General features: G+C 50.8%; 2 protein-coding genes across 2 annotated transcripts in view; both read left to right on the plus strand.

The window, feature by feature from the left end:
- The window catches only part of LOC309684317 (olfactory receptor 14A16-like), a gene marked incomplete at both ends in the record, with an annotated part of 52,174 nt that overhangs the window by 34,714 nt on the left and 5,414 nt on the right, over nucleotides 1-12,046 (plus strand). The window lies entirely within an intron of this gene.
- Nucleotides 1,674-6,482, plus strand: LOC309684327 (olfactory receptor 5AP2-like; the record flags this gene model as incomplete). Its single annotated transcript, XM_082500260.1, has 2 exons — nucleotides 1,674-1,712; nucleotides 5,604-6,482. 2 exons carry the CDS (start codon nucleotides 1,674-1,676, stop codon nucleotides 6,480-6,482), a joined length of 918 nt encoding a protein of 305 aa, XP_082356386.1.

Genomic DNA, 12,046 nt, shown 5'->3' on the forward strand with positions numbered 1-12,046 from the left:
AAACACATCCCAGCACATAGGTTAAACTCAGCTGGGCCCAGGAAGACAGAGGAGAAGGTCTGTGACTTGTAAGCAGCCACAGAGACTGCCAAACATGTTAGGGGAATGACCAAAGTGAACCAAATGGCCAAGAAGGACAAGGTGCTGAGGAAGGGATCCATGGGGGTGTGGTACTAGCGGCAGAGTCAAATGACGGCAATGGTGACTGCATTCCTCGTGACAGTGAGCAGATAAATCACCAGCAGCGGTGTGAAAAGGAGGACTTTCCACTCTGGAATGACTGGAAAGGCCTTCAGGAAAGATGTGGTATGGTTGTGAGGATCCATTTTGAGTATCCAGTCAGTTGAACGCATGACAAGGGTAACTAATACCATGTTGTGGTTTTGACCCTTCCTTCCCTTTTCTTGGGCTTCCTCTTCCTTCTTGAAATGGGAGACCAGAACTGCCCTCCGTAAGGATTCTGCTTTTCTCTGTGTTTTTACCCAGTGGCATGAAACAAATACTGATCCAGCCCACTTGTCTTCAGACTCAGGAAATGCCTCTCCAGCCTTGCTGGCTTGCATGGGTATTCTGGACTGCCAGCTAGGAACTGATATTTCTGGCAAAAGCTGTATGAATTCTGTTACATTTCTCATGGTGGTGTAGCTGGGCATCAAGCCTGTGCAAGTGTGCAGCCAGAGCACTTCAGTCATTAATCCCGTGGGTGGTCCAGGGACCCTCCCAACTCATCATCTACATCGGCAAGAGGAGACACTGGTCTGAGAGAGGGGATTGACATGGAACCAAAGGATTGAGTTGAGTCACCCCCTTCAAAATTAACCAGCTCCAAAATGAGCCAAAATGAGTCACCTTCAAAATTAACTGCTGGACTTGGCAGTGTTAGGTTAACAGTTGGACTCGATGAACTTAAAGGCTTTTTCCAACCTCAATCACTCTATTATTCTATGATCATTTCAGAAGCATCTCTTCTACAGACCCACGCAGCCATTGCAAAAGTCTCCTTGCAATTTCCCTTTAAGCCTTCCCTTGACTAGGATGCCTACAGCACCATAATCCGTGTGTTGCTATATACATACTGAAATCGGGACTCTTGCATAAGTCCCTGTTGTGTGTAGCCCTGGAAAACTCCTTTTGAGTGTAAAGGAAAACAGAACCAGCAGGAAAGTGGTTTGGCAACAAAATAGGAAAACAGAGCAAAGGGGAAAAAAGGGACCGTGTGAGTGGAAACAGGTTTCTAGTCAGCAGGCTTCTCTGATGGAGCCCTGCAGTAGCCTGTGTCCTGTGTTCTCATTGGAGCCGATTTCCAACTACCTTCTGTGCGGGCGCATCCTCTGTTCTTAGTGGGCATGTGTGAATGGCAGTGAACTTCAAGCTGGAATCACCGGTGAGGAGGATACGAGGTCTGTCTTCCAGCAACTGGAGCAGGGCCTGCAGGACTCCAATGCCTGGGTGCAGGCAATGAGGAGACCATGAAGACCAGCGTCCAGGAACTGGATAGAACCAGTGCCTAAGGCAGACCTGGGTCTTCTCCTAGAGAGACTCATGGGCTGGAGAAGGCTGACTGGCTCTCTCCTGCCCTCTGCACAAGGCTCACAGGGCCCTGCTGACCATAGACCTCAACGCTGCAAGAGCTGAGGAACTCCTGGAGGAACAGCATGGTACAACTTGGCAAAATGGGCTCTGACTCCTTGCCGGGCCTGACTCTCCAGACTGTACCTGCACAGGTTGATCAGGACACACTTCTTCAGCTGCCACCAGCCTCAGGTAGGCACCAGTGAGGACCCTCAGCTCCCTTCAGTCAGGGGAGCAGTGTCTGGAAGCAAGCTGTCTTGTAGAGGAAAAAGGTGGCCAGGGTGTCTGGGAGTCACTATCAGAACCCAAGTGGGAAAGGAAAAATGCTCTTGTTTTTGACAGAAAAGCTCCCCTGGAGTCAAAGCGTGGGTCAGACCTTAACTAGAGCCAAGAGTGAACGTAAATATCATCCAGGAAAAAATTCCTTCAGGTGCACTGGCTCAAACCAGATCACTCACAGAATCCCAGGATCACACCGGTAGGGTTTTGGAGGGGGTCTCTGGAGATTGTCTTGTCCCACCCACCTGCTAAACCCCCCTTCAACTAGTGTGCCTGAAGGGTGGTGGGATCTGCTGAGGGAAGGCTGCTCATGGGACCCTCGTCCCCCCGCTCTGGCCTCACACACATGGAGAGCCACCAGCAGCTGGGGCACATCTGGAGCAAGGCTTCATGTGTGATCAGAGATGGATCTGCAGAGACCCCCACCAGGAACGGCTACAACCTTACAGTTACAAAAGGACTCTGCTTGTGAAGAAACCATTAGCCTTGGTAACTACATGATTCCATTCTTATGATGCAGGTGGATGGAGACCTCTCTTATGAAGAGAGGCTGAGAGAGTTGGGGTTCTTCAGTCTGCAGAAGAGAAGGCTCCAGGGAGACCTTACAGTGGCTTTCCAGTACTTAAAGGGGACCTACAAGAAAGCTGGAGAGGGACTTTTTACAAGAGCATGTAGTGATAGGACGAGGGGGAATGGCTTCAAACTGGAAAAGGGGAGATTTAGATTGGATATGGGAAAAGAAATTCTTCACTCTGAGGGTGGTGAGACACTGGCACAGGTTGCCCAGAGAAGCTGTGGATGTTCCATACCTTGAAGCGTTCAAGGCCAGGCTGGATGGGGCTTTGAGCAACTTGGACTGGTGGAAGGTGCCCATGGCAGGGGGTTGGAACAAGATGATTTTTAAGGTCCCTTCCAACTCTAACCATCCTAGAAGTCTATGATTCTATAACCTGAAACGGGAGATTCTGACCTGGAACAGGAAGAACATCAGACAGACAGACATTGGAACAAGTTGTCCAGGCAGGCTATGGAATGTCTACTCTTTGAAGTTTTCAAGACCCTACTGGGCCACAGCCCTGACCACCAAGTCTGACTCCACTGGAGACAATGCTCTGTGCAGTTGCTACCCTAAATGATGTCTCAGGGTCCTTCTCTCCCTTTTCACTCAGAGGAGGGACCTGAGGGGTCCACCTGTCATGAGGAGCAAGTCAGCAGAGCTTAACCTAAGTCAGCTCCCTTAACCTAAAGCCGGAGCCAAGCAGAACCCTGTGCACCATTCCTCTAGGAGGGTGGAGTCCTAACTGTCACTCTAGATCAGCAGCTGAGCTCACTTTAGCCCCCAGCAAGTGAAGCACCTTGGCCTCTGGGGAAGGTTTGGGTTTCCTCTCTCCTTAAAGGGCAGAGCCTGGCACCCCTGTGGGGGACTTATCCTGTCCCACATTCCCAGTCTCCTCAGCTTGGAGGAAATCACTCCTTCCTCCCCACTGACCATTCGTGGAGTCTAGGAGATCCGTGAGGAGCATCTCATTATAGTTCTGCTCCGTGAGCTGGAAGAGATCACGGCTCATTCCCCGGCTTGTTTCCCACCTCCGAAGAGCACAGAGGTCCAAGGGAGGGCAGCTCAGGGCTTTCATCCCCCCGGGGCTTCACTTGCACAGGGCTCACTTGCTGTGACACAGAGAGTTGAGCTGCAGCAGGAACCTTCAGGAGCCTCTTCTATAAACCCGGGAGGCACTGCAGAGAAGGGGATATTCAGGTGCTGCTGAAGACTCTCAGAAGGAGATGGTGACAGGTGAGTGCAAGGACAGAGCAGTGACTAAGTCATGGGTCAGGGTCTGCAGGCAGAATTGGAAAGGGGAGGGTGGAATGGGGACGAGGCAGGAGATAGCCCCCAGACCTTGCCTTTCATGCTCCATTCCCCTCAGAGGAAGGGCTGTGACATCCTGCTGGGGACTACAGGTAGGTGCTGGGTTTGCTGAGGTGGGTGTCATTAATGTGCCAGTGGCTCTTTGCACAGCGGCCACTAGGAAGTGGGACCATGTGTCTTGGTACAGCCCTGTCCTGCACGTTTTCTTATTCCAGCCCACTCTTTCCTCTGGATACCCTCCCTGGGTCCTTGACGCCACTGAACAGATAGAGGCAGCGTGGTTGTCAGTGCAGAGACAGAGCTGCGGGGCATCAGCTGATGGGCACTCGGACACCTCCGTGGACATGAAGAGGTTGGAGAGGAGGGTATGGGGCCAGCGTGCCAACACACGTCCTTTAATGTCTCAACTCTTATTCTCTCTCTGTCTCTTTCTCCATCTTGCTTGTGTCTTAGGGCTTCACCTCAATGCCTCAGCTCTCTCACAGCTGTCTCTCAGCCATCCACATGGGGTGTGATTTACTGAGAGCACTGACTCTGGGGCACCCTCCCCATGGAAGCACCTTGTGGAACAATGCATCCCACTGTAGGTGCACTGAATCACTGAGTCAAAGGGCTCCTCCATCCCAGGAACTCTCTGGGCTCTCCAGGTGCCTGCCTTGGCCATCTCCAACTCTCTGTCAAATGTGTGAAGTTTGAGGCAGAGCATCATCAGGGACAGTGTTTTGTCTGACCCGAGTGTTATGGAAGCCCGGAGAGGTGGTGTAGGCTTTCTCTTTCAGCCACAGGCGTTCCCTGGGCAGGCAACCAGGTGTGTATCAGGCATTTACTGGAAACGTGTGCTTCATGAGGATCCTGCATCGCCTCAGCCCCCACTCACCCCCAGGACACTCTTGTGTCTTCATTGCAGTGCTGAACAGGGAGCCCTGAGCACTCAGGTGGCAATGCTGAGGTCCAGGTGCTGCGCTGCTGCAGGGAGGCAGCCCAAATGCACCCAGAAATGTAAGGTGAGGAGGAAGAGATGTCCAGCAAATGATCGTCACCCCTGTCCTTTTTGCCTCCTCCTTGTGCAACATCGCTTTTCCTCATTTGGCTTAGAACCTCAGGTACCTCTTCTCTGGAATCCCGTTTTCCCCACCCTTCTCTCCCAAGTTCATATCTGCTTGTGAGTCTCCTGTCTAACAGACCCTTTGCAGTGCCTTCAGCTACCAAGCTAGTAAGTCCTGACCACTCTTGGTCAGTGGAAAGAGATGGACTGTCCAGGGACAGAATTGCGTCATCAGAAAGCCAATGTTTCAGGGAGTTGAGACCTCTAGCCCTCTTCGGTGTCCATTCTTCCTCAGTGGAAAGAAGCTGTCTATGGCACGATGCGTTCCCCTAAAGGCTTTTTTGCATGATGGAGTTTTCCTCTCTGGCCCATCTTTCTGTTGCTTGAAAGCAGGATTTGGCTAAAACCTATGCTGGGGAGTCCTGGCAATAACTTCACGCATCACAATCTAATGTGATCAAATGAACATTCTCTTTCATTCCACAGAAATAGGCACCTTGATGCGGCAACTCACCTCTCTAATCAAAGGAGATTCTTCAAAGAAGAGCAGTTTGGCCCTCTCAAAGAACCTTTTCTTGCCCTTTCGCCAGGAATAGTGCCCCTAAACCAAGTCGGAATTCAGTCAAATGGGGGAAAACCTCCATGTTGTCTCTGGCAGTGACTTCTTCCCAGTTCATTTTCACAAAAAACACAGAAACACATGCCCTTCCCCAGGTTCCCTTCCTGCCTCATGGGGAAAAGAAGGTCCTACAGCACCTCATGGAGAAAGAAGAATGGGACAACCAGACCTCACCAGTGGTGTTCCTCCTGCTGGGACTGAGTAACGTCCCCAAGATTCAGGTGTCTCTCTTCATCCTCTCTCTCATAATCTACATGGTGACCATGTTTGGCAACATCCTCGTTGTTGTGCTGGTGGTGGCACATCGGCATCTTCACACTCCCATGTACTTCTTCCTGGGGAATTTATCCAGTGTAGAAATCTGCTATACCTCCACTATCCTGCCCAGGCTGCTGGCCAGCTTCCTAATCAGGGACAGAACCATTTCTGCTCAAGGCTGCATGACGCAGTTCTTTTTCTTTGGCTGTTTTGCAGGTGCTGAGTGCTATCTGCTGGCCACCATGTCCTATGATCGGTACTTGGCCGTATGTCAACCCCTGCTCTATGCAAGCCTCATGAACTGGAAGCTCTGTCTCCAGCTGGCGGCTGGGTCCTGGCTAGCAGGATTACTGATGTCTACCATAGTCACTGGACAATTTTCCAAGTTACACTTCTGTGGTCCCAATGCAATTGATCACTTCTTCTGTGATTTTGCCCCGTTGCTAGAGCTCGCCTGCAGTGACACCACCGTGCTTAGACTGGTGACTTTCATAATCTGTTTTCTGGATGTAGTCGTCCCGTTTGTAGTCACTTTGGTATCCTACATCTGCATCATAGCTGCGATCCTGAGGATCCCGACCACCATGGGGAGGCAGAAGGCCTTCTCCACCTGCTCCTCTCACCTCATGGTGGTCACTGTTTTCTATGGCACCCTCGTCGTTGTCTATATGATACCCAGGACAGCCTCACTGAGGCAGCTCAATCAAGTGCTCTCCTTTTTCTACACCATCCTCACACCCATGGTCAATCCTCTCCTCTACAGCCTGCGGAACAGGGAGGTCAAGGGGGCTCTAGGAAATGCACTCAGAAAAACTGTGGCCTGCGTCGAGAGCTCATACTAGTTGAGATCCACCAGGAAGACACAGGTTGTGGGTCTCCTTTGACCAAGCATGGACAATTCGTAAGTGCATATTTTGTGTCCCAGGTCCATCTTTAGAAGTGCAGAATCTGTGGACTGGTTGTGGAATGAGAAGTGGGAGAGGGGAATTTGTGTCATAAAGAAATACAGGTCTGGTGTTGAAGAGTGTCAAATCTTCCCTGGCTTGCTTCCTTCTTTAAAGTAAACACGATTGTGATCCTTCAGGTGGGAGCTGTGAAATGCCACACCTGCCCAGGAGTGGGAGAAAACTTACGCTAAACATGCTGTTTCCTCTTCCGTTACCCAGCCAAGCTGAGGGCTGCCATTCTTGCATGCCTGGGACTCCTCAGGGCACCTCCCTATTGGCAGTGAGAAGTGGGCAGCTGAATCAAGCCCCGCTAGTGGACACGTCTAAATTCCAGTAGATGCATGCCAGCCCTCATGTTCTCTGGGCTTCCTAGCAGAGGACAACTGTGAAAGCTAGTCTGACAGGGTCACACACCTCCCCCTCCTCACTCCCCCCCCTCCCTCCCCCCCCTTCCCCCCCGAAAAGAAAAACCAAGATCCATCTTCAGAAGAAAGGCAAACAAGCTGGGTCTTGGCTTCCCGATGTTTTAACACAGCAATCATCACTTTCTCCCCTCTTTCCTTCTCCTAATCTGCCTCCCCCTCTCCAACCCTCCTCTCCCAATGTCATTACTTTTTTGTTTCCCACTGGCTGACTGAGGTATGGCAAACTCAGTCCTCCTGTTTTCTTCTTTCTTGCACAAGAGAGCAAGGTCAGCTCCTGAGGCATGACTGAGTACAGACACCCCCAGCAGCGGGCATGCCCCATTTCCTGCCCTGAGGCATGCACACAAGATGGAAATGTCTCCATCATCCCTGATTTGCGCAAGGGCCTTCGGCCCTGACATACTGCCACAACACACTTATTCCTCCTCCAAGCACAGACGAAAATTCCTTCTCACTTCCAGGCTCAAATCACAGTTGCAAGAATTTGCTGCCCTTCAGAAGAGGCCTTTCGCTTCTTGGATCTTCTTGGTGCTCATGGCAATGTTCTTGGCTGCCTCCAGGGTTGATGGGCTTCTTGTCTATAGCAAGGACATTATGACAAACTTATAGGAAATGTTTGCTTTTCTGTCATTCTGACATGTAGAAAGAGTAGACATAGAAAAGAGTGAAATACACGGAAATGGATGCTGAGCTAAGGGACAGTAAGAACCAGGTGAGACACCCCCATAGCTGTGGCTTCCTGGCAAGAAGCCCATCCTGCAAAGGGGCTCCAGCCTCTGCCGCTCTGGAGTGGGGAATCAGCAGTGTCCATGCCACCTGGGGACACAAACAGTGACTTTTGAAAGACCACCCTTCCTCTGAACTGCGTTGGATTTGTTCTTGAGGATGGGGTATCACGGCTCACGCTGCAAATACTGATTTCACTGGCACTGCCCAGAGCAGCTGTCCAAGATGCAAACTGCTGCATTTAGATTTAGGCAGATTAATGTTTGTGGGTGACTTTGGATTGTTTTTTTGTGATTGGTGGGGCTTTTGTTTGTTTAGTTTTGGGGGAGGGTGTTACTTTTTTTAGATACTGATAGGGAACTCACACAACCGCCTGAAGGATTGTTGGAGGATTACTGACAGAAGGCCCAGCATTTCTTGCATCTCAAGGCATGAGATGCCAGAGGCCAAGGGAAAGATGGTTTGGGCACTACCTTGGGATTTGAGGAACAGATATGTGCTCCCCTCTCGCAACACCCTGCTCTCCTCAGTGAGGGCTGTGAGAAACTCTGCCAACCAGGTCTGAACTCACATTTGTCTCAGGTAACTTATGTCTAACTGCAGCCAATGTGGTCCAGCCAGCTCAGGATTTGAGTTTCCATTGGAGGACAAATCATTTCAATTCACACTTCTTTTCCATCTTCACTCTGACACTGAATGTTGTGTGACACAACTGTCCTGGCTCTCCGGGCAGGATGGGCAAAAGTTTGATACCTGAACGGGAACTTTTGCCCTTGCTGGAAATAGGAACGCAGCAGGCTCGAGCCAAGAGACCCAAGAAACAAAACTTCCCATAGGGCCAACTAATGAAAACGTGCCACAGGCTGTGGGACCTTCTCTTTACTGACAGAGAATTAGTGAGTCTAGAAAATACAGCTTCACCTATTTTTCCCTTTCTTGTAACTTGGTTCTCAGAATTTATGTAGAATAGAATCATGGAATCATAGAATGATGGAATCATAGAATCATAAAATCATGGAATCGTTTAGGTTGGAAGGGACCTTTAGGATCATCGAGTCCAACTGTTAACCAAGTCCACCACTAAACCATGTCCCTCAGCACCATCCCAACATGTCTTTTCAATACCTCCAGGGATGGTGACTCAACCCCTTCCCGGGTAGCCTGGTCCGATGCTTGATAACCCTCTCAGTCAAGACGTTTTTTCCTAATGTCTGATCTAAATCTCCCCCGGTGCAACTCGAGCCCAATTCCTCTTGTCATATCATTTGTTACTTGGTAGAAGAGACCAAGCCCCACCTGGCTACAACCTCCTTTCAGGTAGTTGTAGAGAGCAATAAGGTCTCCCCTCAGCGTCCTTTTCTCCAGGTTAAAAACCCCCAGTTCCTTCAGACACTTTGAATCTGCTTTGCCACTTTGAAACTGTCTCTGAAAAACTAGCTCAGGATACGTTTTTTATATTTGATTGAGCCCCAATTAATGTGCTGCATTTAAGTGAGTTTCCATACCTGGAGCAGCTTTGCACAATGTCTGCTCAAAGAGGAGAAATAGCTCAGCCTGCAGTTGGAAATGGGTGAAGCTGGGGGCAATAAATGTGTTGCTTCAGATAATATTTGGTACGCATAAAATACAAAAAGGTTGTGAAGGTGAATGGGCAGGAAAGAAACGGAAAACTGGTCACCCAGTGGAGCTCTGCAAGAGGAGGATGGAGCTGTACATAACATGAGGCCATGCAAGTGGGATCAGCATGAAGAGAAGACAACTTTTGTAGGGAAGATGTTGCAAGGGAGTACCTTGACACCTTGACTTCGCCCAACTGCAAAACAGAGTTTGGGCATAGGGCAGAAGTGACGGGCAGAGGTGTCCTGTGCTAAAAGGACTTCTCTGAGAGAAGGCTTGTGGGATTTTCGTTGCAGAGATTTGAGGCAGTCCTTTCAAGATCTAAGGTGGCTGAGCTTTGGAAAGAAGGAAGAATCAGAATGCATCTCAAGGATAGTTTGGAATTAGTTGTACTATCTTTTCTCTCTCCTATAATGTAAAGATTACAATAGTGTCCTTAAGTCATCCATGCTCCATATCTTTGTTCCCTCCTTTTATGAAGAGAGGGAGGTGGAATAGGGGAGTAGTTTCTCAGGCCAACGGATAGATCCCAGGTTAGTGAAAGGGCACAAAGGCAGGCAAATCGGTGATCACACCAGAAGATTACCTGCGTTTCCATTCTCGGAAGTCCGAGCTGTGCAGCAGAGAGCTCAGAGCTGCCTTCATCTGCCCCGCATTCCAGCATGGAAAATGAAACTAATCTAGTCCAAAGGTTGGGTTTGATTCTCTTCACATCCTAAAGCACCACATGGGGCCGGAGACAGGCAGGACACTGAAAGAGGAATCACACTTCCCCACTTCCCTGGACAAAATCTTAGGTGCTTGTGGGAATCTCAGGAGGCATGTCATACCGATTTCTGGGTTCAACGAGCTGGTCAAATGCCTTGTCCCCGTGTCTGTAATGGTGGCTTCGATGTTGGGCTCTCGTGTGCAGAGTCTGCACAGGGACGCTGCTGTTTCTTGAGCAACCTGCTTGACCTCAGAACTAGCCCTGCTTGGAACTAAAGGTCGAAGTAGAGACCCACTGATCACAGGACAGTTCCACCCTGAATTGTCCCATGAGCATCTGCTGTAGCCACTCTCACATCCAGGCTCAGGGAAGGGCTGTAGGGAAAGGGTCTGTTGGGGTCTCTGGTCCAGCCTCCCACCAAAGGGTGGGAAATCGCCAACCTCAGACTCTGGTCAGCTGTGACTGTGGAGCTGAAACCTGAAAACCTCCAAACATGGAGATCAAAGATCCTCTGGGAGGGTCCCGCTGCGGTGCAGCACCACCCTCCTACTCAGTTTTCACTCTTATGTCCTCCAGGTCATTATAAACATTTCAAACAGGGCATATTACGATATCGACCCCTGCAGAACCCTACTGGAGAGATACCTCCAGGCACAGTACCATGCAGGAACCACGTGCCTCCAAGCCCAGCAGTTCAGCTGTTTTTTTACCCACCTGCTTATCTACCCATGCAGATTCTACTGTCCTCAGTTAGAAACAAGGTGGGGGTGATGCTGAATGCCCTTCTGACTTCCCAGTAAAAGTTACCGCTCTCTCTGCCCAGCAATCCTGTCCTTTCAGCACAGAAAGCAAAGAGGATGGCCAGGTGCGATCTGCTTTGGGTAAAACCCGTCACCTTCTGTTTCAAACACACAGAAAAAGGCCCTGAGTGGACATGCTCTGGGGCACAGCCTTCAGCTCCCCTGCTAATCCTTTGGGGCATGCACTTTTTGGGCGCTGCCAGTGAGCAGACAATACCCCCAGTCTCCGTGATCTTCCAAATCACAGAGTTACCACTGTGACACTGGCTGCCCCCTCAGCTCCCTCAGCTTCTGCCCCTCCTGTCCATAGACTGGTAAGGATTGTGTTTGCTCGAGGACTTGACCCCAGCCGTTGCTGGTGGTTCTCCTGCAGGTTCCATCCTTGAGCCCGAGGCCTGGGAGACCTTGCTGGGGCAGACTGAGGCAAAAAGGACATGGGGTATTTCAGATCTATCAGCACCAGTTCTTATGAAACTCAGCAGTGGCCACGCAGTGGCTTTGTTTCTCCTTGAACTGTTCCTGAAGGAGTAAACACTCATTCTGGTGCCCTTGAATTGCCTTTCGGGGTTAGATTGAATTGTGCTCTGGACTATAGCAGAGCTTGGAGGAGGCTGTCCTTGAAGACCAGCTGGAATGAGCTCTGCCACCATGTCACAGCTCTGTCTACCACAGGAACGGCTCCAGCTCGTCCTTTCTGTGCCCCTGGCTGAGATCATTGCTGCACGTTTGTGCTGAAGCCCCCCAGCTGTGGCACCAGGCAAGCGGTGACTTGCCATAAGGAATCCTGGTGTGCAAAGCCCTGTGTGTGCTATTGATGGGACAAGAAGAGGGGTTACTCATGGCCAGCTCTTCTTCTGCTGGGAGAAAGGACACAGCTGGAAGTAAGTGTCTCTGCCCAGCTGAGGGAGGGAACATCAGGGATTGCATCAGGCTGTTTTCCAGCGGGTTCCCCTGGAGCCCCAGGGACACCTCCAGGGAGCCCAGAGGGGACAGAGAGAGTGCCACCGTGGGCTGGTCCTCTGCTGCTGAGCTGGGCCGGGCTGCTGGGACGGAGGGAGCTCCTGGCAAGCGGGCAGCGCTGCAGAGAGACAGCTCTGCCCAGGAGCAGCTCCTCTGCACAGCGCAGCAGGGCTGAGGGCACTGTCTGCAGGCAGCGAGGGCAGAGCAGAGTGTTCACCAGGG

Source organism: Vanellus vanellus (genome assembly GCF_965231255.1).
Source record: "Vanellus vanellus genome assembly, contig: HAP1_SCAFFOLD_53, whole genome shotgun sequence".
Classification (NCBI taxonomy): Eukaryota; Metazoa; Chordata; class Aves; order Charadriiformes; family Charadriidae; genus Vanellus; species Vanellus vanellus.